General features: G+C 37.1%; 1 protein-coding gene across 2 annotated transcripts in view; it reads left to right on the top strand.

Moving 5' to 3' along the window:
• LOC150101799 (calcium-activated chloride channel regulator 3A-1-like) overlaps positions 1–27,572 on the top strand; it is a 58,331-nt gene extending 30,759 nt beyond the window's left edge. For both annotated transcript variants that reach the window (XM_090400208.1, XM_090400207.1), the window contains 11 exons: positions 590–696; positions 1,057–1,230; positions 1,387–1,517; positions 1,717–1,828; positions 2,146–2,373; positions 5,390–5,710; positions 12,164–12,424; positions 14,212–14,476; positions 14,695–14,832; positions 17,611–17,871; positions 26,733–27,572. In XM_090400208.1, coding sequence (XP_090256334.1) covers positions 590–696; positions 1,057–1,230; positions 1,387–1,517; positions 1,717–1,828; positions 2,146–2,373; positions 5,390–5,710; positions 12,164–12,424; positions 14,212–14,476; positions 14,695–14,832; positions 17,611–17,871; positions 26,733–27,193 — 2,459 coding nt within the window. In that variant the 3' untranslated portion in view covers positions 27,194–27,572. The remainder of the gene's footprint in view (positions 1–589; positions 697–1,056; positions 1,231–1,386; positions 1,518–1,716; positions 1,829–2,145; positions 2,374–5,389; positions 5,711–12,163; positions 12,425–14,211; positions 14,477–14,694; positions 14,833–17,610; positions 17,872–26,732) is intronic.
• The last annotated feature ends 408 nt before the right edge of the window (positions 27,573–27,980 follow it).

The raw sequence follows: 27,980 nt of genomic DNA, 5'->3' as shown, positions 1-27,980 counted from the left end.
AAGTTACTTCAAATTTATTGAATCTGAAGTTACTTCACTTATCTTTCTTACACGTTCATTTAACTTATTGTGGTTTGAATGATTTTAATTGAATAGGATATATCATGTGGGTTAGCATTCTGGAATTTCGAACATCGACTAGAGATGGTTAATATTTTAATAGTGTCTTCTTTGGTTGGAGGGGGACTCTTAAGTAATGATACTATCCCGATAAGCTTCTGTCGTAGAAAGTAATTACATATGTACATAATTATATATCTAGGATAGCCACACCTTATTACATCAGTTAATATGCTGAAAGCTGGTATTAATGTAGCATTACGCTTCTGTTACGCATTGGTACTTATATTAATTGAATTAATCTAATAATTAAGTTACCAATATAACTTAATTATTGGATTAATTCAATTAATATAAGTACTAATGCTTAGCAGAAGTGTAATGCTACATTAATACCAGATTTCAGCATATTAACTGATGTAATAAGGTGACAACTTAATAGGAATTTTCATGTTATGTGAATTGCTCAAAAATTTCAATGAATTCATGCTATATTTCATTTTTTTACATTCTTTTTTTCAATCAATAGGCCGACAATTAGTACATCAGTGGGCCCACCTCAGATATGGTGTATTTGATGAATATGGTAATCCAAGAGACGAGATGCATCCAGTACTCTATCAAAAGGATGGCAAGGTATCAAATAATGTTATTTTTATCATTGAATTTAATTTCGTTCTAACAATGAGCTTGGAGGAAGGAAAGAAAAACATTCATATGGTTTCACTAGTTAAACGTAACTTTAGTTCATTTAATATTTTAATACTAACCCAAAAGAATATGATTATATCCCAAATTGTTATTATGATAGTTATTATGCAGTTCTCTTCCAGGAAGTAGCAGGTCACTAATCATGAATATTTATATAACCCTGTCATTATTTATTATGATGTGACACCTCTAACATAATGTATTATGACATATTTTGTGTTTATAAATATATAGATTTTTATAGAATGAAAAACATACTTGGAACGCAATTGCTTTCCCTTCCAGTTTCTTCCTACAACGTGTATAGAAGGCATCAAGGGGTGGATAATACGACCCAATGGAGACAAATGTCAAATATCAGAGGATTATCCCAATATCGACCCAGATTGTGTGTTTATTCCAGATTCTAAATCTACAGTCGCTAAGGCATCAATTATGTACGGTCCATTCTTACATTCGGTAAGCTTGTCTTTATTATCAATTTATTTCCCAATATATACATTTATTATTGCTCTTAGGCATACGTTATTGTGATTTTAAAAGAAAAATATTCTAATTTTACTATTGAATAGACATGTCCATTTTTCCACTTTATAACGAATAATTTTTTAACAGGTAAAGAATTTCTGTGACAATACCGATTACAAACATAATGTGTGGGCTCCTAATGAACATAATATCCAATGCCAGTATGCCAGCACAGAAGATGTCATCAACAGACATGCTGACTTCGATAACAATCCAAGGTAAGCCGTATGATAAAAAAAAAATAATAATAAATAAATAAATAAAACATGCAGCCTTACTTAGGTCTTTATTATATATAACACAGGCTGAACTCAACAGAAAATTTTAACTATAAGAATACTTTAATCAGTACACAAATGTTTAATTGAAATACTATGTATTATTTGTCAATCAGCTTTTCTGTTATAATATTAACAGGATATTTCCGGCTACCAATGATTCCATTTTACCCAATTTTCGAGTACTGTTGCCAAATCCTGACACAATGGGACGCTACGTGTTAGCCATGGATGTCTCAAAATATGCTGAGGTATGTATTAGTATGTTTACTTACTCATTAGGTTATGTAGATTTTGTTTTGAAGTTCATTTCTTTTATGATGTTGTAATGCAAGTTGTCTCGAAGCCTACAATTTCAGATTTTATTCTTGTATATAATGATAAATTACATATATACATTATGTTATTCGGTGACAGATTAACATGCAATAATATTGAAATAAATATGCAAAACTTCGAAAATAGTGAGATAATATAATCAGGTGTACTCTTTTGATGAGTTTCTAGAAAATATTAATACTAATATGTTAATACTGATCCTTACTGAAACTAAAGTTTCTCTCTCTAGGGGGAGATACTGACTCTTGTAAATAAATCGGCCACTGAATTTATTAAAGAAATTGTACCATACGAATCTCAGTTAGGCCTGGTGACCTTCGACCAGAAGGCTGTCCAACTTATGCCTATGAAAAGTATGAAAACGTTATCGGACAGACAGGATATTTTGAATCTGCTACCAACAGCAACAGGGTCCGAGGATTCCTATATAGAAAATGCTTTGGAAAGTAGCCTTAAGGTAAGATACTATAGAAATATTTCTCAACGTAAGAAACTATATTCAAAACTATTCAAAAAGACCATATTCATTATGGTCTTTTTGTTTTTAATCTGAAGTCAAGATTCCAGGAGGCATTTGTATAATAATAATAATAATAAATCACCTATACTAGCTACTTTTTTTTTTTGTCTAGCCTCCAGACATTACAACCGATTATCAAGTTACACTCACCATTGTGAATCTTTATAAGACTTTTTTTTAATTGGAGGCGAGTTATCCCGTCTTCTCATACAAAAACAGCAAGGGAGACAAAAATACATTTAAACAAAAATAGAATGAATTGTCTGGAACGTGTAGTATTGAAGTGATTTCCTCGAAGAAAATTTCCTACTCTAAAATAGCCTTTTCTTTTCCAAAATTTTCGAATGATAATAATAACTGGTCAGTAGATCGGCTCTAGGTGTGTGTGTGTGTGTGTGTGTGTGTGTGTGTGTGTGTGTGTGTGTGTGTGTGTGTGTGTGTGTGTGTGTGTGTGTGTGTGTGTGTGTGTGTGTGTGTGTGTGTGTGTGTGTGTGTGTGTGTGTGTGTGTGTGTGTGTGTGTGTGATATTATGGGCAAAGAACGTAATCACAATGGCTACGTGAGTTACCAAGCTGGCAAGGACAAAAGAACCTATGGTGCCACAGGACTGGAAAAGAGTCAGATGAAGTAATGAATTCCAGGTCAGTTATTTTATGCTACTGATGGACAAGAGAATAGCGATAACTACATTAAACGATGGGATCTGTTAGGATTAATAACAAGAGTGCAAGGTGATGATGGACGAAGCGTTTTTCTTACTCCTCTCATTGCGTAACTCAGTTACACAGATTCACGTGTTTATTGCAGTGCACTAAGTCACGTGACGGATGTCATCTACAAACCATGACCCAAATCATTATCATGTTCCTTTACATGATAGTGATTTTGGTCGTGGTTTGTAGATGACATCCGTCAAGTGACCTAGTGCATTGCAATAAACACGTAACGAAATGTTCACGACAATTATTAACCTCCAGCAAGTCTGATGGAATTGCTGGAATTCGTGTCTCCCTAAAGGCCGATACTTCTAAGATGATTTGATCCTGTTTGGTGGATCTCGTTTCTCAGGATATCGAGGCTGTTCAGAAGGCTCTCACTGATCCAATATGCTGTTAAATAGGGGATATATAATAATATAACCATTCAGCGATCTAGAAAATCAAATCTGTGTTATCAAGATTTCATTTGCTTCAATTTCAGTTCATCATAGAAGAAGTTCGATGAAGAAATGGTGGACACAGTTGGCATAGCTGAAAATCAGGTGGTCGACAGCAAACAGGGCGTCTGGCTCTCCCGATATACATAATATTGAGGATGGCAGATACTTTTATGCTATTAGCTAACTCAGTTTGGAACGTTTTATTTTCTTTTGGAAAACATCATCAATACATTATGAAAGCATTTCTACATTATGAGCGAATAATAGTCATCACATTCGTAGAATCAGGCATATCAAATTACACTGTTTGGAAAGAAGTTAATGACAACGTGCATCGTGCCTTGCAACAAGTCACGTGTTTGTAGCCGGTGTAAATTAGGGAAATATGATGCTACCGAGTCAGTTCAAGGATGAAATTGCTGCTAGAAGGGAACTGCCGTAGTTTGAAAGAGGCGTTGGATAGGATGCCATGTTGCAAGTCTGTCTGTTCGGCAAAATGTTAACAAATTGGGCCACTTTGAATGCAGAGTTCCGGGCAACGACTGGAACACGAATCTGCACAGAAACATTCAGAACCGAGGCTAATAGCATGGGTTTCCCTGGTAGGACCGCATTAGGCATGCCCACATACCTGAAACCAAACTGCAGCGTCGTTTTCAGCGGCGCAAAGAGCGTGTATAGTGTTGGCAGCTTGGAAGGCTATGTTAGGGAGCGACGAATCACATACACCCTCCAGGCAGGTGGGGGGGGGGGGGTGAAGGACGCCTAGTGAACGTCTCTTATCAGAGTGCATAACGCTAATTATGAAATTTAGAGGTGGCGATGTGATGATATGGTATGGTCCCGTTTTTCCTAGCTTTGTATCTGATTTAGTGCCATGAACATTGAATTCGGAGAGATACTTGAACATTATAGGCAATGAAATGCGGCGTTTGTGGCATTTCTACGGAACTGTCCCTTGTCTTTTTTCAGTAAGACAGTACACAGTGTCATAAGGCTGCTATTGTAACTGTGTGGTTTCTTGACATGACACGAACATCATCACACTTTACTGGTCTTCACAGAGCCCTGATCTCAACCCTATTGAACATCTGTGGGATGAACTGGGGCATCGCATGAGGTCATGGAAAGTCCCCCCGACAACAGTCCAGGATCGCATTAAATGCCTACAGGAAGAATGGTCAAAAATTCCCTTCGATCGCTATCGCACCCTTGTGGAAAATATGCCTCGTAGGATTGCTGCAGTCTTCACAGCGAAAGAAGGTCTGACATCTTAAAGGCTCGTGCCATGGCTGTTTGTTCCTCACACTATGGTGTCCGTTGACGTCTTTTTAAGCAGTGTATTCTGAACTATAGTCTAGTCTCGGACGAGGAGCACTTTTTTAGGATTTCCTCCCAATTCCTTTCCCAGTTGGTTGCACTTCGATGTAAATTAATATGTTTCTTGTCTCAAAAACTCAAGATTTTAACCTTGAAACCCCATCCGCTATATATTCGTATCGTTTTCATCTATGGATGCCATCTAGAGATTGCATTAACATTCCAGTGATAACGAGAGACTGATTTTGGAAGGTGCAGAGAGTTTTTTTTTTTAATATGTTCAATGAATAATTTATGTTAATAAAATAGTGCTTTTACGCTGCTGGTTTTTTATAACAAAAGGTGATAAAATTTTAATGCATTAAATTTATTTCAAAATTATAATTTTATTTTCTGAAATATCTATTTTACTTTAGTACCAAGTACCTTGTATACAGCTTTGTGTGAGATTATTGTCTTACGTATGTATTACAGGCACTTCATAGTGAGAATGTCTCTCCAGAAGGTGGAATAATTATTCTTATTACCAATGGGAGTCATGTGTTGAATTCCAATGACCAGCTTCCCAACATCGTCCCTGTTTCCAAGGCCATGGAAGAATTGGTTAAATCGAAAGTTGTCCTACATACTGTTGCCATGGGCAATGTGGGCGCAAAATACCTTAAAAATCTCAGTACAGCCACTGGTGGTTTAAGCTTTGTAGTGAATAACCCATCTGATATTAACACTAAAGAACTTACGGATGCATTGATAAAGATTGTGTCACTACAGCACCCAGAAGAAGAGCAGCTGAAGGTAAATTTCTGTTTGGAAGTGAATCAGTTTATTTATTCTCTTAATTCTAAATTTCGTTTGACTAATTAATTTCTAATGAATTGATTATGTTTTTGACCATCATACAAAAATGAATGGCATTTGTCGATCGTTTCAGATGCAGCCTTCATCCTTAAGAATAAGTTGCATGTTGACGTTTGGTTTGTGTGTCGGACGTTGCAATCATGTAACATTGAATACATGATTACTCACATAAAAATAATATATTTTATTGAGAGATTTTCCTTTTGAAGTTTCGTGGAAATTTTCAATGTGATTTAAAAAAATGGAATAAACAGTATGCAACAGGTTCATTCACAATTGTAAATATCGAATAATTTTTTATGCTTTTAATAACTATCGCTAGGACTTCAATTATAAAGTATGCTACTTGGTGCAACTTATGATTCTATATTTGCATTGTTCCTTCAAATCATCACTTAGATAGAAAATTATATATAAAAAAATCACCTAATGCCTTTTATTTTATTATTGACAATTGACATTTATGTCTTTAGGGGTGTAGCAAAATGCTTTTCATATTCCCCGCTATCTGTAGTGGTTACAGTGATGGTAAAATTTACGAGCAGTTTGCTCGCCCTGAATCGGCATGGAGATTATGCATTTTATAGGAGGCTAATATAGCTTTTGGTCTTCTATATTTGAATATGTCCGTTGCCTCGTATGCTGCAGCTTGCTGAACCAAATCGCTGGGTGTGTGGGCGTCTTTAGAAAAAACTTGGATGCTAAGGATTGTAGAAAAGAGAAAATATAGGGAACATTTGTGTCTCTATGGAGTGGATTGTTTCTAACATACCACGGGGCGTTCAGTATCATTCTCAAGCACTTGTTCTGCACTCGCTGTATTTTGATAATGTTAGTATTAGAGGTGTGGCTCCAGGCTGGAGAGGCATAGGTGATTATAGGACGAATCGTCATCTGGTATAGTTGCAATTTGATTCTATTGCTGAGCTTGCTATTTCTATTAATTAGCGGATAGATCTGAGCTATGGCTTTAGATGCCTTTGCGCACGCAGACTTGATGCGTTGGTTGAAAAATAGCATTTTGTCGAGAATTACACCTAAGTAATTTGTTTCTGTCTGCCAGGGAATTTTAGTATTGAATAGTAACACATCTCCTGCAGGAGACATTGGCCTTTATGAGAAAAGAACGGCTGAGCTTTTCAGGGGGTTGACTTCCAATCTCCACTTTGAGAACCAACCCTCCAGCTTTAGAAGGTTTTCTTGAAGCTTTCTTATAATGAAATGGGGTCTGAGAGATCTAGTTAGTATTGCCGTATCGTCCGCATACAGGGCCAAAATGGAAGTCATCGGATTGTGTGGGATGTCTGACATGTATACAGAAAACAGCAATGGTGCCAGTAGAGATCCCTGCGGCACTCCAGCAAAGATATGATGCTGGGACGATGTAGAACCGTTGATTTTAACTTGCATTGATCTGTTCTGAAGATATGAATGGATTAGATGAACCATTTTTAGTGAGGTACCGGCTGAGATAAGTTTGTGCAGGAATCTAAAATGCCAGATTTTGTCAAATGCTTTGGATAGGTCTAGGAAAACAGTTCCCGTACACTGGCGTCAGTCGTAGCTGGTGGTGATGTATTCGACAATTCTGTGGATTTGCTGAGTACTATGGTGTTGCCGAAAACCAAACTGTTCTTTAGAGAGGATGTTTAGGTCATTTACTGAGGTTTGGAGTCGTGAGAGGATGACTTTCTCCGCTACCTTACCCAGATTGGAGATGAGACTGATTGGACGATAATTTTGCCGTAGGTGTGGGTCTTTGCCTAGTTTATGTATAGGAATTACATCAGCCAGTTTCCAGGTGGAAGGAAAATAGTGAAATCTTAAAATTGCATTTATTATACTGCACTACTGCTTTTCGGGGCAGAAGTTTGATCACCTGATTAGTAAATGCTGTCTGGCCCAGGAGCTTTTTTGTTCTTTAATTTTTTAATAATGTCATATATCTCAGCAGGTGATGTTGGTGCAATATGGTCAGTGCTGGTGATAGGAAGATTGAGTGAGTGTCTGACCTTGCTGTGAATCTTATATATATGGTTAAAGTCAAGGTTTTCATACGAAGGCCTGCATTGCTCCTCCAAATTGTGTGCTATAACTTCTGCTTTGATTACATCAATCTGAGTGAGCAAGGCCCTGGTCAGAGAATTTTTGGGGAAGGGATCTGACTTTGTTTTTTATATTTTTCAGTAGTCCCCAGATGGAGCGATCAGTAGGTGAAATGGAGGCTAACTTTTCTTCCCATATTTGGTCTCTATGAGCTTTGAGCGCATCTCTTACTGGCCCATTTAATCTGTTTAGATTTGTTTTATCTTGTGGCGCACACGTGTTACGGAATCTTTTCCTATCTTCAGGCAAACGATCTGGCTTGCGGGCTGATTTGTAGGAGATAGCTACCATTATAGCAGAATTAATTTGTTGTGTGAGATTTTTAACTGCAGTTTCTACTTCTTCTTTTGTGCTTATGTGAGGAACAGGTCCAATATAATCCTTCAGTGCTGTTGACAGTCTTTCCCATGCTATGTAGGAGAAAGAAGGAGGAGACAGGTGTTCTTGTTTTCCCAGCTGTAGTAAAATTGGTTTGTGATCGGTTGATAGTTCATCCACGGATATAATGCTGTATTGAAGTTTGTTATCCTGCAGGATAGCTATATCCAGGATATCAGCAGTGCCAAACGTACTGAGATGAGTTGGCCCGGTGGGGCCTGCCACAACAGCGTTGCTTGATCCTAAGTAATTGGAAAGGATGCAACCATTCAAGCAATTCCACGCAGGGTGCTTGGAGTTCAGATCCCCGGCTATAATGGTCGGCTCTCTTACGCATAAGATCACATTTAGGTCAGAGTGTAGCAGAGAGTTTTGGAGACGGTTGTAAGCTGAGTAGATTTTCAATCTGCCAGCAGAACTGGTGACTACTTCCACTCCTGTGATCTCAAGGTTAGTGGTTGGAGGGTTGCTCACAGAGTGGTGCTTAATATAATTTTTAATGAAGATGGCAATGCCACCACCTCTGTAGAGTAATCTATCATTTCTGTATAGGCGATAACCCCTTATTTTAGGATTGTCTGAGGGTCTTAAATGAGTTTCACTGATTAATAAAATATCTGGTTGATACTTATATGTGAAATCTCGGAGTTCCAGAATTTTGTTTTGGAGGCCATTTGCATTCCAAGCAACGATCTGAAGAGATGCTGCAATGAGTTTGTTACTATTCATTTATGAGAGCTGTAAGGATGACCTGCGTTTTACGAAGAAATCTTTTAGTGGCGGTTTCAGTAGGGTTTGATAGGCTGAAATTTTGTAGCATGTTTTCTAGTGAGGCCGTAATAACAGCTGTTAGATTTTTAGGTGCTATTGGTTGATTTTGTTCTGGTATTGGTCTATTTGTGCGGGTCACATCGGCATAACTTATTGTTTGCTTTTGGGTGCCTCTATTTTTGGGGGTCTCCGATTGTGGCCGCTGAGTCTCCGGATTTGATGCCTGGACCTCTGGTGTTTTTATACTGTAGGAGGAGGGCTGATTGGCTGCCTCCATCCGTCTGTTCTTTGGGTGCTGAGTACATCCTTTGTAGTTCGCAGGATGAGGGCCACCGCAGTTGGCACATTTGGCCGAGGTGGTCTTTGACTCAGTGGTATTGGTTGGGTGGCTGTCCCCACATTTCAAACATCTATATTCAGATCTACATAGATTCTGGGCATTGCCAAACTTCTGGCACCTGTGGCACTGCCCAGAAGATGATCTTTTCCGGAGTGGTTCTGGGGTGACGATGAGACCACAGATTGTTTTTATGTTGTAGATATTCTTGTAAATTTTGTGAATCTCTACTAGGACTAATGGCATGGGAGTCTTGTCTGCTTTGTACATTCTGCTGACCTTGACTGGAGGCAGATCCTGAGAGTTCAGGTCAGCAGCTATTTCTGCTGTGTCAATGTCTTCGCAGACACCACGAAGGACCACTTTTAAATTTTTTTCGGAGCTGAGCGCAAAGGTATGATACTGGATGCCTCTGTCGTCCAGTTCTTTGGTCAACTTTCTATAGTCCAACCATAAGTGAAATACAAAAGGAGTTTTGGCTTCTTACATGTGTGTCCCAAGTAGAAAGAAAAAAAGGTATATTGGAGGGGAATCCCATTTAAATTAGATAAACGTTCTACTTGCTGTATCGAATATAACATCAAAGTAAATTTCATTGCTGTTCGTGAGTCCCCTGTTGTTTATCAGTTGCTATTTCTTTCAAATATATGGAGATTCCTTAGGAAACTCTGACTGAGAAGAACATACATGATAGAAAATAGTTGATTTATTTGGAGTACGTGTTTGGCTTCAGTGCCATATATATTATATAATATTAGGCCACACAGTAGTGTTTTTGCGAAAAGACCCTTTTTTGTGTGCTTAATATTTTGTAAAATGGCATTGTCATAATGTAACAATTTGCAGGCAACGTTGAACTGTTTCGGACATATAGCTCTCTTTACACAGAATAAATTTCTTTTTCAGCAAGAAATGTAACCTGTTGCAGGTTGTAGCGGACGAGGAAATGATTGAGAGCTGTTTTTCCAGTTCTGATGATAAAGATGATGGATGCGTCATTATGAAGGAAAGAAGTTATCGCTGGCTTTTAAAGAAGAACAGTTTGAAAATAAAAAAAGGCTTGCCTTTAATTTGTCCAAGAATACCGAGTTATATCACTATAGTAAGAAATAAATTCTTTCCCCTTAGTTAGAAGGCAAAGTTAGTTAAACGCTAGAAACTTTGTACAAATGTAAACAATTTTACTTCTATATTCAAGGCAGTTGTTAAAAGATTAATAAATGAGGGAAAGTGATACAAGGTGGTTTATTTAACTCTTTCCCCTTTTCATAGTACAAATGCTTTTTTTTTGGTGGGTTACACAATCAACGCAGATCGTAGTATATTATCCTTCCAAACAAAAGGCTTCTTAACTCTTGCCATATCTGCAGCTAATTTGAACTGAGGCAATGAACTGATGGAGCTCAAACATAGTCCACATTCTCAGGTATCTGTCTCGAAATCATGACCCAAAGCAGGAATTTCAATTAGTTGACGAACACATCATACTTTGCAGTCGAGAATATATTCTGGTAGCACAATAGCTGAATGTTATAAGGGAAAGAGAGAGGCTCAAATATATCCCTTAATTTGAAAAGACAGTGTATTAGATACCAACTGCTCCTCCGTTTTTATCATTCGTCTTTTACATTATCTAGCATAAGTCACGGAACACTTACTGATAGAAAGAAAATATCCGGATAGAAATTAATAACTGCATCATTATGTTCTATCCTTTCTTAAAGCATCAATAAATTTTGTTAATGAAGAAGACTGTCGTCTTCCATGCCAGCTTTCTAAATCTCTATGTTGGCTTCTGCAATTTTCCAATGTTATTCCCCTTCAAACAGCGGTTCACACTTATTTTTCGGTTATATGAAGTTCTATCGTGTAGGAAGATACTGTATAAAGGCTGGTATCATAAAATTGATACAATACGACACATATGCAACTTTATTCACTTGGAGAACCAAATAATATAATGCCCTTCATGATTAAACTGCCCACTTAGCTTGGACAACACATTCATATACGAAAGCATTTTCTTGGTATCGTTCGTATTAAATCTCTTCCATCGAGTTGATGTAGTTTCCATGGCAATTATTTCCGCTGATTCACAGTTCGCATTTCGTGTATTCTGACCTCATGAAAGTCGATGTATATGTTTTAACAAATTTGAAAAATTCATTCAGTAGTTTTCTCTATATCGTGGAAAAACGTATGAGGTTGCTTGTAGCTATTCTAATCTACAAACCAGATTTCAGACAACTGGTGTTTGGAGATGGACAACTTGGGAAAGCATGATTGCTGAAAAAATAGCATGTAAGAACATTTTCGAATGACATCCGATTGTCGTTGCCGCTGGTCATCTTTGCGGGTTACAAACTTTGTATAGCTACATTTATTTTCCGCAGTCAACAAGGTGTCATCGAAATTTGGAAGGATAGTTTGTCTACTGACTAAAATTATTATTTCTGTTCCCGATTTGTTCCATCTCATTTTTAGGAAGAGAATTAGTTAGATTTATATAATTATCTTTGGATCTCCAGCAAAAAGTGCTACCGTCTTTGGATACGCCACAGATGCAGAAATTTTAATATCCCTCGAAACTTCCTCGTTGTGTATTTCCAGATCTTAGTTTAGATGTTTTTATACCCCGAAATGGTTTAATTACCTGAAATATGGCAGAAAATGGAGGTGTATATGGATTCTGCAAGATCGCTTACTCTTGATATTTTTATATAATTTAGTTTAAGGATCTCTTTTATGTTTTTCACTCAAATTATAACATATTACCCTTTGTTTTTCTTCTCTTTTAGCTAGCGGAAGAAGTGATCTCTTTGGGAAACCGTGAAAACATATCAATTCCCATCGTGAATGAACCAGGTCTCATGGAGAAAACGATCACATTTTCATCTCCAAAGTTACAAAATATTCGTTTGAAGATTTTTGATAAAAATGGCGGTGCTTACAACTTCATTTTGATCAAGAGCAACAACGCGACACTTGAAAAAAGTGCTCCATTTGTTTCGGAAGATGCGTTTGTTAATGATACATTTGTGTTGCCGCAAGCCGATCAGGTAAGTCATGCTTTTCCCTTAGATGTTAATTTATTGATAAAACCCACACAACGCGATTTAACTACTACTAAATTAGAACTACTACAGTCGCAAACTACTCAAAATCTTAATTTCACGAATTCGATATCTCCTTAAAGATTCATGTCTCATATGGAAATTTTGACGTTTCAGTATGAGAATAACGGCCTTTACAGAACTTTTTAGACAACTTTAAAATCGATTTTCTTCTATTTTAGTAATTTAATTACTATATTTTTGCATATTGATTACGTATGAAAAAATTACATATGCACAAATTTCATATGTATGAAATTTGTGTGTTGAATATCTTTACTAAATATTTTGTCATCTAATTTTAGCTGAAATTTTAGCCATTTTACTTTCAAAATTAGGCAGAATAATACAAAATCCTGTGTTACAAATGACAGCATGTTGTTTCAATAATGATGGAGATTGGCTGCTTGTCAGTCTTCAATAGTTAGAACTTCAATGAACTCGTCTGAAATGTTAGCGGATTAATTTTTTTATTTATACAATATGCTGCAAAGGATCTTGATTCAGTCTGTGTTATATGAGTCACTATTGTTACATGATGTCTATTGCATTGGTTTTGAAATGGTTTTTAAGATAACAAATTTATTTCGCTTGATAACAACGCAATCGTATTTTAGATTGAAATATTCTTTACGAGAAGTCCGGAAAAGTATGTCTACATTTTCAGAATTGTATCATTTCGTTGACTGATTTGTCTAATTTTACAGGAGTATAAACCGATATTCTGAAGAAAAAACCTAGTCATTGTAATAGATCCCACTAACTCGCCTTCATTTGAAAAGTAGCTATAAACACCTAGTTTCGAATCCCAGGAAATATTCGAACTCGGACCTTTCAGCCAAAATGTAGATTTTGGTCATCCTGTACTATAAGATGTTCCACCATTTGTGAAGACTGCTGAATATGAAAAAAAATTTTCATCACGACAAGATTTTTTTGTAAAAGACTGGCAATTACAGTTTAGATGTTTTCTTTTATATGCAGTATGACTGCAAGCTGAATTGTCGACATCTGCTGTCGCGCATTCAGCTTGCTACACTGGAAATACCTAGTATTGGCGAAACATTTTATAAGAGGCTTGCTATCGAAGGTGAGTTAGCCGATATTTCTATAGAAGAGTATTTTATTTCCAGAAACCATCCCCCACCACCACCACAAATAAAAAAAAAAAAAAAGCAACACGTGCAACTGTTATTAGGGCGTTTTCACTATCCTAACCAAACAAACATTAGGTGTAAGAAAGCCATATTACAGAGAACATTTAGCTTAACGCATTGATAAAGATGTAAAAAGATAAGAAAATATAAGATAAGATATTTTGGGATTCTTATTTTTCAGTCAAACTTTTTTTTTTTTTTTTGAAATGACAGCAACACCGCTCACGACAGATAAATGCTATCCGAATATCGGGACTACGGAATTAAAAATAGGGGGAAAAAAAAGAAAAAGAAGTTTGAAAAACTATAATTATTCTTTCATTATTGACTCATTTTTCAGTGGAGTAGGAACACTGTGGTGTTCCTACTCCACAGTTACTTGCTTCACGGTAGGATCCTGAGGAAAATGGAAGAATCTCTCGATGACGCAAGTAACTCTACATGGTTCCCCAAAATTAGGTACATATCCACAGAGTTTATCATCATGTATTGAATGTATATGATAACTGCTGCCCTTTTAAAAAAAAATTGTTGACTAATTGTTCACTTTTATTTTATTTTTATTTATTTTTCTAGGTTACTCTAGTAGAACTGGAGAACAGATGGAATGTCCCAGTAAAAGTTAAGATGGAAATCGTGGCTGAGGCTAACTATAAACTTGGGAAACCTGTTCGGATTCGTGCCTGGATCGACCAAACCGTGTTGGACAAACCTCAACACGTAAAAATATTTGTACACGTCACAAAAGGTCACAGCAGTGTCCTAAGGGCGAACATAACGGCAGTTATTTCAAGACCTGACGGTTCGCAGACTCATGTTCCCATTCTCGACAATGGAGTAGGTAAGTGCATTCTGTATGGTTAACGGATAACAGTTAAAATCTTTGAAGAATGCCATCAGGTCCAATTTTTAATATCTGCCTTGAATCCAAAATATATTGATTGTCATTAAGCGGGCTCTGAATATACTCATTATTTCACACTCCCCTTAATTCATGAAAATATTGCCAGCAGAAAAATATGTGCTCATTTCACAACCTGAATTTTTGTTTCTTTCCAGGTCCAGATATCAGAAAAAATGACGGTCTTTATTCTACTTCTTTTGCCAACTTCAAGGGACCTGGGATTTACTCTATTCTCATTCGGGTCCTTGGTGAAGATACGTTTCTTGGTGTACCTGCAGTCGAAGATGTGACAGGTAACCTCAGCCGATTTAATCTTGATCTTTGCATTTCATTCCTAATTCCTGTTTTATTCAATGACCAGATGTGATTGCTACTTCTAACCAAATGGGGAAAATTAAAAATTTCTAATTGATCATTGCTTGGCACTGGTCTCCGATCCACAGCGGTAAAAAACTTGATATAAATCATGTTTTTTTTAAGCCTAACCGGCTATGCAAATACACAATAAGTGTTTCCAAATAGGGCCCGATTTTAAGTGTGAAAGTAATCTAAGGCAAGTGCCGAAAATCCAAACCTTTTTCGACAGTACTACACTTCAGGTCAGTAAGAAAGGTCATTAATAATACGAGTTAACGGATACTAAATAATGGATCCTTGAGAAACATTTATATATGAATAGGAAAATCTAAAGAGAAGCATCTATCATAATATGCAGTAAACGATCATGAAGGAATCTAACCCCAACGGGTTAAAAGAAAACCATACCAGTGGTTGTTCTTCTGATCACTATACCAGTGATCAGAAGAACACATTTTTTCTGTGTTCTTCTGATCGCTTTGCCTATTTAGCAGAATGAAAAAAAAAAACAGTTCCAGAGAGGAGAGGAACCTTTCTACCTTCCTAGATGACTAACTCACTTCACAAAGCCTTTATAAAAGTTTTTCTTCGCTTCATAAATGGGATTCCAAACTTGTGCTTTCCATCCAAAGGGCTAATAGTCGAAGACAACAGGACCAGCTTTTAATCAGCTCTCGATTACTACATGAGAACTTAGTCTGTGGAACAACTAAAAAATAAACACTTAAATTGTCCAACATCTGTATTTGATTTCTTTATTGAAGTTGATTTTTTAAAATGGAATCATTACAGAAAACACAGGGATATTCAACAGATATCCACGAGTCATAAATTCAATGACGTTATCTTATCCGTCTGAACAATGAAATATTGTAATAATTTAAGAAAAGGTTAAAATTACGGTGTAAGAAGTTTAAACGGTAAGAACTATTTCGACCATTTCCCGATTGTAATTTCATCAAGACTAAATATGGCGGTATCTAAAAGTATTGTTTGAGAATACCTAAAAGCTCCTTTTCGAGCAAGCATTTTAATTCTATTATCCGTACAACGAAGGCTGACAATCAGAAAACGATTAGCAATCCATTTGAAGAAAATTAAATTCAATATAAAAATGATTAAATGTTGATGAAGTCTCTTCAGATTTAGTATTGAAATTAGACACTTAGAAGAAACCGAATGCAAAAGAAATCATCGAGTTTTATTTCATTGCATAATTTACATGTTACCACAATCAGTGGTGTTTTCTGAAAGTCAATCTTCATACCGCTCCACACTCTCTGTCAGAAATAAAATCTGTCAATGTGACACAAAGGGTGGAAGAAGCCGACGATATCTCCATCCACAAGAATAAGGCACAAAGATTAATTCATACGGATAAACTGTACCACTACTTAAATCTGAGTTACACAGAGGAAAATGAGTTTTAAATGTTACAAGAGGCCCCATCTCATTATTTACCACCATTCTGATTTTTTTTTTGTAGCCTTGGTAACTTTCCTGAAGTCAGATCAGCAGAAAGAGACTCGATCCTAGTAATCAACCATAGGAATTTTCTCTGTGCCTTTTTTCCCAACCAATTCCAGAGCTATTGGATATATTTTTTTTTCTCCCAGAAGAACCTTAGTATTTTTAATCCTGCAACTTATCAGACCACAGAATACATTCCAATAATACTATTTAAGATTATTTTGCACAATAACGTATGATACAGTAAAATGACTATTTATTAATCATATTAACAAATATGTCAATGTACATCTGGTGAAACAGTTTGAAGAACAATAAAAATACAACTGAACAGCTATGAATTGGATTCTGTAGCTAATATTGTCAATTTCATGTTGAACCAGACCAAATTTATGAACTCAGTTAAAGCAAAGGAGATAGTCTGTCTTTTAGAGAAGGTAAAATACTGCTGATTTGGTTGATGATCTTGAAGGTGAGTTGGAATATCTTCAGATTCTTTGCCTACACCCTCAGAAACGAAATGCTTTTACTTTTATATAAGGAATAGAAGTTCTGAGTGGTCTTCTTGTAGGATGTTGACTGAAGTCGTCAATGGCGTCAAAATTTCTGAAGTGAATATTCCAACTTCAAATCCGAGTCTTGAGGTCACTAAAAACAATAACATTTTCATCACGGGAACTAATGAAGAGAGTGTCAGTTGTTTTGGACTCTAAAGCGTATGATCGGAAAATGAATATGCTTCTTCGAGATCGAGTACATCTTTTGTGATTAATAATACTAAAAGTCAGATAAATCAAGTGAACAAAAGCCACATCCACTGATCAAACAACCATAAAAAAAGAAATGAAACGCTCACAACCTATAGTATGTTTCAAAGGGTTGTATTGTAACATCGCGTTTCACTGTTCGGATATATTCAAATTTTTATTATTTTTCTTCATCCTACACCGATGATACTTTGCAATAAGAAAAACAAAATATTTTTTATTGGAAGAAGATAGGATTAGGAACACAAGATGGCGAAATTTGTCTAACGCAGCCTGATCATCATCTATCACTGCAGGACATTAATGTACCCAAGCAGTGATGTGAAGTTACAGTTAAAAGAGTTTCATCTTTAGAGAATGAAAATGCATATAAGTTTTTATTTTATTTTATTTATATTCGGAATAGTATAAAGTAATTTTAACCATATTCACTTATGCAAATATTAAGCTTACTTAAATTACTGTGTCATTTTGCAGATCATCCTAGCGGATCTTCTTCAGCTAGCTTTACAACCAGCGATTTTGATTACTGGAAACTTAACGAATTAGTTTATCGTGGAGAATCACTACCTGTCTTTACTCGGACAGCAAATTTAGAGTTTAAATTGCAAAGTGCAAATAAATCAGAAATGGACCAACTTAAGCCAACTCGCATCACAGACTTGAAAGCGAGTACTCTGGGCCATGGCAAGCTTATCCGATTCACTTGGACAACAACCGCCGATGATTTCATGGATGGTAAGTAAATAAGATGGAGAAAGGAAACTCATTTGAAAATATTTTATGTTTGTGTCAAGCTAAGGTCTGCGAATGTATTCCAGGTGGTCCGCAAATTTTATACGACCGCTGAGAATTTTTATTTTATTTTTCATTTCAATACAAACATTTAAAATATTAGCTATTTTATTATAAATTTTCAAAACCGAAATGAAATAATTATATGAATAATCGGAAACTGAATTCCTTTGCATATATTAAAGGAATGCAGTTTGCAGCCAAGCATTCTCAGGTAAAATATCAGTTGGTTATTTCGAACTGCGGCTTTTGTTAGGCCGTATTATGTCTATAAACAATGTTTTGGTGGGCAACTTATCTGTTTTGCGAGATGAGAAATCCAAGTTTTGGGGAAATTCTTTCACCTCTTTTTGCGACTAACTCACTTTCAGATAGCAATATTAACTATACTGCACATTCATCTCTCTCTCTCTCTCTCTCTCTCTCTCTCTCTCTCTCTCTCTCTCTCTCTCTCTCTCTCTCTCTCTCTCTCTCCCACACACACATTAAATACTATAAGACATGAATAGATAAATTCACCAACGTTATTTCTTCCCTAAGGAAGTGGATAGAACTCGTTTAGTCTAATTAACTTTTTGAAATAGGTATATAGTCAATTAGTCGTCGATGGGTAGTTGAGTCCAGAACTACAGATGATTTCAAGACATCGAGGAGAAAATACGATACACTATCGCCACCTCATATTCCTTAACCCTAAATAGTAAACTGCTGTCTCAAATTGTGTGAGTTTTGTATGAGTTGAAAACCCGAATTACTGCAAGGTATAGGGTATAGAAACCCACATGCTGCTCGATTTTTTAGGGAAAAAAAAATCCTCTAGTCAGCGATTGAAATAGAACGTATAACAGTGTTTCGATCCAGCGCTACTGAAGCGGAAGTGTTGGTATACACTACACAGGCTTAAAATCAAAAGGAAATTATATGCAAGGTTTATAAAATTCAATTTAATTTAGTGTGACTATTATTTGTTTTCAACAACAATGTATTCATATTTGTGTATAACGTATTAATTTTTGATAGGAAGAGCATTTTTTAAAGTGTCTTTGGGTTAATTGTAAATGTAAATGACGAACGAGAACGAGTTCCATATACGTTCGCTAGATGGCGGAAGTGGAGTATATATTTGCATTTCTCGTTATTGTAATCTAGTAGAATTGTGAAAAAATGGCGGCCCGTGTGTTAGTGTTTTGTGTAGTGTATTATTGATGATGAAATTAAAGAGTCAGCTGAGTCATTGTGTTGTTAATTAGTGGCGATAGTTTTGAATGATAAATGATATATACAGAGGTAAGTGTTCTTCATTTTCTAAGGTTTTTTAAGGTGAAATATTTGCTACCGTTGCTGGTAGATCGATTTGATCTACGGGATATATATAATAGAGTAACATTTTATTGCTGGTAGACACCTAAGAGTGTCTACGGGATCTGCTAGTGGACCCTCAAAAGTTCACAGGATTGTCTTTGCCTGCTCGGGGCACCTGAGGGACCTCTACTCTTTCTCCATCTGTGTCTCAACACATTTTTATTTCTTGAAATGACAAAACTTCTAAATGAGACCCAATTCGAAGAAGTCTACAGGGAATTCCTCAGACTGGGAAAGCTACTGAGTGATAACTGGCCGGGAAAGGTTAAACTGTATGACACGTTTCCCCCCGAATGTGTCTCAGACGCTGTCGCTGAAGATCATTTAGAGTCGATGCCTTCTACTCCTTCAGACTTTGCAGAAGTGCGTGCTCACAAAGTCGTCGCTGAAGATCATTTAGAGTCGATGCCTTCTACACCTTCAGACTTTGTAGAAGTGCGTGCTCGCAAAAAGCGAAGAACAACAGAAGAACCGCACAATGACAACGAAATGGAACAGGATTCTCAGGGTTCGGACGCCGCTACCTCTCCCAAAGAAAAGGTGCCTCCGGTCATCCTTAGAGAAAAACAAAAGTGGGCAGCTTTACGATCCACAATGTCCAATCTGCATATTGGCTTCATTAAGGCCAAAAACATGGATGAAGGCATAAAGATTCAGCCAGCAACAGTGACAGACTACAGAAGGTTGACCAAGGAACTGGACAGCAGAGGCATCCAGCATCATACCTTTGCGCTCAGTTCTGAAAAAAATTTAAAAGTAGTCCTTCGTGGTGTCTGTGAAGACATTGACACAGCAGAAATCGCTGCTGACCTAAATTCTCAGGATCTGCCACCAGTCAAAGTGAGCAGAATGTACAAAGCAGACAAAACTCCCATGCCATTAGACCTTGTTGAGATTCACAAAATATATAAGGATATCTACAACTTAAAAACAGTCTGTGGTCTCATCGTCACACCGGAACCACTCCGTAAAAGATCATCGTCTGGGCAGTGCCACAGGTGCCAAAAGTTTGGCCATGCCCAGAATCTATGCCGAGCAGAATATAGATGTTTAAAATGTGGAGACAGCCACCCAACCAATACCTGCACTAAGCCAAGGACCACCTCGGCCAAATGTGCCAACTGCAGTGGCCCTCATCCGGCGAACTACAAAGGATGTACTCAACACCCAAAGAACAGACGGATGGAGGCAATCAATCAGCCCTCCTCCTACAGTACAAGAACACCAGCGGCCCAGACATCAAAACCGGAGACTCATCGACCACAGTCGGAGACCTCCAACCAAAAGCAAACAAGAAGTTATGCCGATGTGACCCGTACAACTGGGCCAATTCCAGAACAAAATCAACCAAGAGCACCTAAAAACCTAACAGCTATTATCACGGCCTCACTAGCAAACATGCTACAAAATTTTAGCCTATCAAACCCTACTGAAACCTCCACTAAAAGATTTCTTCGTGAAACACAGGTCATCCTCACAGCTCTCATAAATGAATAGTAACAAACTCATTCCAGCATCTCTTCAAATAGTTGCTTGGAACGCAAATGGCCTCAAAAACAAAATCCTGGAACTCCGTGCCTTCACATCTAGGTATCAGCCAGATGTTATTCTAATCAGCGAAACTCATCTAAGACCCTCAGACAACCCTACAATAAGGAGCTATCACCTATACAGAAATGACAGACTACTCTACAGAGGTGGTGGCACTGCCATCTTCATTAAAAACTACATTAAGCACCACTCTGTGAGCATTCCTTCAACCACTAACCTTGAGATCACAGGAGTGGAAGTAGTCACCAGCTCCACTGGCAAACTGAAAATCTACTCAGCTTACAACCCTCCCCAAAAATCTCTACTTCACTCTGATCTAAATGCCATCTTAGTCATCAGAGGGCCCACCATTATTGCCGGGGATCTGAATTCCAAGCACCCTGCCTGGAATTGTTCAACCACAAACAAGAATGGTTGCATCCTTTTCAATTACTTAGGATCAAGCAACGCTGTTGTGGCAGGCCCCACCGAACCAACTCATCTCATTACGTTCGGCACTGCTGATATCCTGGATATAGCTATCCTGCAGGATATTAAACTTCAGTACAGTATCATTTCTATGGATGAACTATCATCCGATCACAATCCAATACTGCTGCAGCTGGGAAATCAGGAATTCCTGTGTCCTCCTTCTCACTCCTACATTGTATGGGAAAGACTGTCAGCCGCATTCAAGGATCATATTGGACCTGTTCCTCACATACGCACAAAAGAAAAAGTAGAAATTGCAGTTACAAATCTCACACAACAAATTAATTCTGCTATAAAGGTAGCTTCCTCCTACAAATCTGCCCGCAAGCCAGATCGTTTGCCTGAAGACATCATGAACTTAATCAGAGATAAAAACAGAGCTCGAAAGAGATTCCGTAACACGTGTGCACCACAAGACAAAACAAATCTAAACAGACTAAATGGGGCAGTAAGAGATGCACTGAAAGCTCACAGAGACTATGTATGGGATGAAAAGTTATCCTCCATTTCACCTAGTGATCACTCCATCTGGGGACTACTGAAAAATACCAAAAACAAAGGCAGATCCCTTCCCCCAATATTAACTGATCAGGGCCTTGCTCACACAGATGTGGACAAAGCAGAGGTTATAGCGCACAGCTTGGAAGAGCAATGCAGGCCTTCGTATGGAAACCTTGACTTTGACCACATACATAAGATTCACAGCAAGGTCAGACACTCACTCAAACTTCCTATCACCAGCACTGACCATATTGCATCAACATCACCTGCTGAGATATATGACATTATTAAAAATTTAAAGAACAAAAAAGCTCCTGGACCAGACCGCATTACTAATCGTGCGATTAAACTTCTGCCCCGGAGGGCAGTAGTGTACCTGACCAGTATAATAAATGCAATTTTAAGATTTCACTATTTTCCTTCCACCTGGAAACTGGCTGACGTAATTCCCATACATAAGCCAGGCAAAGACTCACACCTACCCCAAAATTATCGTCCAATCAGTCTCATCTCAAATCTGGGTAAGGTTGCAGAGAAGGTCATCCTCTCACGACTTCAAACCTCAATAAATGACCTAAACATCCTTCCAAAAGAACAGTTTGGTTTTAGGCAACACCATAGTACTACCCAGCAAATCCACAGAATTGTTGAATACATCACAACCAGCTACAACTGGCGCCATTGCACAGGCGCTGTTTTCCTAGACTTATCCAAAGCATTTGACAAAATTTGGCATTTTAGATTCCTGCACAAACTTATCTCAGCCGGTACCTCACTAAAATGGTTCATCTAATCCATTCATATCTTCAGAACAGTTCAATGCAAGTTAAAATCAACGGTTCTACATCCTCCCAGCGCCACATCTTTGCTGGAGTGCCGCAGGGATCTCTGCTGGCTCCATTGCTGTTCTCTGTATACATGTCAGACATCCCACACAATCCGATGACTTCCATTTTGGCCCTATATGCAGACGATACGGCAATACTAACCAGATCTCTCAGACCTCTTTTCATTACCAGAAAGCTTCAAGAAACCATTCTAAAGCTGGAGGGTTGGTTCTCTAAATGGAGATTGGAAGTCAACCCCCAGAAAAGCTCAGCCGTTCTTTTCTCAAAAAGGCCAATGTCTCCTGTAGGAGATTTGTTACTATTCAATATTAAAATTCCCTGGCAGTCAGAAACAAATTACCTGGGTGTAATTCTCGACAAAAAGCTATCTTTCAATCAACACACCAAGTCTGCATGCACAAAGGCATCTAAAGCCATAGCACAGATCTATCCGCTAATTAATAGAAATAGCAAGCTCAGCAACAGAATCAAATTGCAGCTATATCAGTTGACGATTCGTCCTATAATCACCTATGCCTCTCCGGCCTGGAGCCACACCTCTAATGCTAACATCATCAAAATACAGCGAGTGCAGAACAAGTGCCTGAGAATGATTTTGAATGCCCCGTGGTATGTTAGAAACATTCAACTCCACAGAGACACAAATATTCCCTATATCTTCTCTTTTCTACGATCCTTAGCCACCAAGTTTTTCCTAAAGACGTCCACACATCCCAACGATTTGGTTCAACAAGCTACAGCATACGATCCAACGGACATATTCAAATACAGAAGACCAAAAGCTATATTGGCCTCCTTTAGTGATGCATAATCTCCATGCCCAATCAGGGTGAGCATTCTGCTCATAAATTTTACCTTCACTGCAACCACAGCAGATAGCGGGGAATATGAAAAGCATCTTGCTTCACCCCTAAAGACATAAATGTCAATTGTCAATTGTCAATTGTAATCTAGTAGCTGAATGGAAATCCTCTTATAGAGCTGTCTAAAAATACTCCTTCCTCACAATGAAGAATGCTACTTGTGTACCGTATGTCGGATTTATACTGAAATTCGAGATCTGGAAAAGGTCAGATATACAGAAACCATTCTGCGGAGACAAGCCACTTCAGGCCTTCAAATATAAGCTTGGTAGGAGTTCTTACACATGAAGATGAAAATCTCCTATTACTCAAAGACACAAATATCCGTACTTTGTTAATATTCCTACGCCATGCGGTTATTTGAAAAGGGAGATGCTAAGTACTCATCTAACCTGGCTGACAAGTCTGAATTTACCAAAGATCTCGATTTTTAGACTATTTTGGAAAATGCATAAACGTCTGTTGCAATCATTTTATCCTTTTGAATGGTGTTTTACTGTAATTCGATATTTAAAATTTCAGTCCATCTAGATGTTCATTGCATTCTGTAAGTGCAAAATGGTTTGCAATTATACAGTATGAAACCAAAGCCCTGCTTTGGCTAAATGAAGTGGAATCAATTTTGTTATTTGGCTTTCTCAATGTTTAAATAGCATAGTCAGAAGAGAGAAGATAATGTTCTAGTTATGTATTCCAAATTCTGGACCACCTTTTTTCATGGGGCTTATGTCCTATTCTCTCAAATATAACAAGTAGTCAAACAGTCGTTCTAATGGACCTCAACGATCTCAGACAGTGCTTTAACTGGTGCAATTCTTATCAAAATGTGGTGAGGAACTTTATGAGGACGTTTCAATTGAAGGTGAGTTAGTTGGTTATATCTCTGAATACTCGAGTTTTTTGCTATATATATATATATTTGACTAGAACCCGAGAAAGTATAACAAAAACCTTTAATAAATCACGACTAGTTTCATCGGTGCTCCGACTTCTTCAGGCGAGAAATAAAAAAAAAAAACATAAGACATAAAAATAACAAGGTAAAAAACATGGACTTTCCAACTTAATAAAAAGTAGCATAGTAACAGTCATATTTGAATAGGTGACCGCGTGCTACCGTTGGCATGAGTTGAATGTGTGCGACAGCTAATTTTAGAGTGCCAGTACTGAGTCGACCAAAACTTTCTTGCGTTCCTTTCTGAGTCGACCAGAACCAAAATACAACCAACTGCATTTTCCTGGTGTTTATAAAGTTTTGTGCGACTGTGGCCGACCTTATTTTGGCCAGACAGATAAATCTGTTTCACTTCGTCTTGAGGAACATAGACGTGACATCTCTTACAGTAGAACACGAGCGAGTGCCCTTTCTAGTCATGTCCTCTTCTCGGCAAACTCTAACCTTGAAGAACAGCCACATCAAGTTGATTGGGAACGCACTACTAATTTATATATATGCAAGGATGAATTTGAAAGAAGAATTATTGAATCAAAAGAAATAGTTCTGGACCCTTCACATTTGAACAACAATCTAAGCTACAATTTGCCTGATTCCCATAGCGCAGTGGTCCAGTACTGGCGCTCTAAAATTAGCTGTCGCACACATTCAACTCATTCAACTAAGGTTACTGTTGATATGTACCTGGGTAAGGATTATTTCTTTTGATTCTATTATTTTCCTTTCTTTTTCGTCGTAACAACGATGAATGCTATTTTAACCCAGAGAACTGAATGTGTGGGCCCTTCTTCGTTGGAATTTGCGGATAACAAAACATGGCTAGATAAAGCACTGGCTCGTATCCTCTTGTAAATTTATGTCTCTTTGATGTTCCTCGATGCGAAGTTCAATTGATTTTTCCGTCTGGCCAAAGTATGGTTTAACACAATTGCAGAAAATCTGGTAGACGCCGACATATTTGAGATTGTTACGTCTAGTCTTCGGCCGACTTGAAACGGAACGTAGCTTTGGTAGTGTCGTGAAGAAAGTCCGTATGTTATATTTTCTTAGAATGTTTGCCAATTTTGGTGTGAAAGAGCTGATGCAAAGGAATAGAAATGTTCCCTTTAAAAATTGTAGTATCTTCATTGCGACAAGGGAGAAATTTGAAGAGGAGTTTGTTGATAGTCTTCAGTGAGTAGTAGCCATTTACTTGAAATGTAATTAGAAGGATATATATATATATCCTTCTAATTACATTATATATATATATATATATATAGCCATCGAGCCATATAATCTCCAGCCTGAGCAATACCTGATCCGAAACAATCTCCATGTAAAGAATAGCGATCAAGGTGTTCAGTGGGGATGAGAGGACCTAGTGATGTCCATTGTCCTGAGATGTTCCGGAACAATTATACTGAATAATCTGGAGGTCAGCGACCGGGCGAGGTACCGGGATCAACCAGGGGATTCTGCATTCCACATGATTCTTCAAGTGTTCGGTGGGATTCAAATCAGGAAAATTAGGTTGCTAGGGAAGCATACGGTATGATCGGATAACATGCTTGCACAATGTGGGCGTTGAGAAGACGGGCGTTGTCTTTCGGTCTTTAACACAGAGTCCGATCCTGATCCTAATCCATCGGGTCATATAGTCTCTAAGCTGGGCAACACCTAGTCTGAAACAATCTACAATCTTCATGCAAGAATTAGCGGTCAAAGTGTTCACTGTGGATGAGAGGATTAGGGATGTCCATCAGAACAATTTGCATCCCAAGATACTGGTTTCTTTCTAATGAATCGTGCGGTTTTTTGGTTTATTGTGTGTGTGTGTATGTATGGACGTTGTATTTGTTATTTATAATATATATATATATATATATATATATATATATATATATATATATATATATATATATGAATAGTGATCAGAGCTTAACTACCTTTACAATGAGTTGCCCTGGTGTTGTAACATCTTTAGACTTTGTTTCAGGCGCAAACTTAATTATTTGCATACTTGGGATTAGGAGTTAAAATAACCAAGTTTATAAAATTACTTGGTTATCCTAATATACAATATCCCCAAGTAAAAAAATTTATTACGTATTTTATATATATTATATAAAATATATATATGTATATTATGTGTATATATATATATATATATATATATATATATATATATATATTTTTTTTTTTTTTTTTTAGAACTCATAACTCATCATAATCACTACTCGTATCCTAAAACTTTTTTTTTTCCCTTTTCAGATCCCTACATGACCATTCGATTTAGTGAGCAAAAAGAAAAGTTGATCAACCATTTTGATGAATGTCACAATCTTAAGGACTTACTCGTGAATTTTAATCAAAACAGACACAAATACGGAATTCCTGTCGTTAACAGCAACGAAAGAAAAACGTCTGGAGAATTAGACATGTATCACTTGGAAGTAGATCAGTTACCTTTTACGCCTAACAACATTACGAACACTTCTGATTTGTATTTCGCCGTCATAGCTTATCACAGAAAACACAGTTTCAGTGATCCATCTAACATCGTCTCGGTACATTTTGGTTATGTCCCAGATCGTCCACCTCCGAAAGATGTTATGAAAGCTGTCATGATAGGGACAATTGTCACCGTTGTCTTATTATTAGGCCTAGTGATTGGAGCGCTGATTTATGAACGCAAAAAAAAAATAATTCATAAGTATGATACAGTAATATAATTGAGTCCCGAAATCTAGAAAGGCAATTGTGTGAGTCTAGGCAACCCCGATAAAAACATTGTGGCAAAGAAAAGAACCATCTCCAAGAACTTAATTCCTAATGAATTTAAAATTTCATCAGTTCTGTTTATTGCGTACAAAGGAACTTGTATATAATAATGTATGTTTTGTTATACGAGAAAAAAAAATAGGGTTATCAGAATAGTAGCTAGAGACAGTAGGAGAAGAAATATTTTATATTCCCTCTGCAAGTGCTGCGATATATAATGCCATTGTATTTTTAGAAGTACTACAGAAAGGTATCAGTTTCATTGATATCAAATTGTACTTAATGTAGGATGATGTCGTTTTGCTTATAATAATAACTGTCCACTTTGTACTTTATTGAAACTTCAGTTTTACTAACAACAGAAACAAAATTTGATACAAATATTAATTTTGCACACAAGAAATACACCTGATTCTCCATTTACACGGTAGATTGGTTTCAGAAAAATCGTGTAAATGAAAACCGTGTAAAAAGAATAGAGTGCATATGAAAAAAACAGAAGAATGGTTCCAGATAGGAAAACCCGATACGAACAATAAGTTATTTTCAAACATTGTATTGTGATAAAGTATCGTCTTGTGCTCACAGCTAATAACTACATTTCTGTCATTCTGTTTTCAGTTCTGTTGCAGCTGGACAATAGTTAATTTTTTTTTTTTTTTGCCTCGTATTTAGCGGTTATAAAAAGAAGAGTATGTCAATAGGGAATTCAGCATTTTCCCTCTTAACAATATTGTA

This window comes from Typopeltis vanoorti, chromosome 11, assembly GCF_054136105.1.
Source record: "Typopeltis vanoorti isolate ZY-2024b chromosome 11, IOZ_Tvanoo_1.0, whole genome shotgun sequence".
NCBI lineage: Eukaryota > Metazoa > Arthropoda > Arachnida > Uropygi > Thelyphonidae > Typopeltis > Typopeltis vanoorti.
This window is presented reverse-complemented; position numbering and strand designations above follow the sequence as displayed.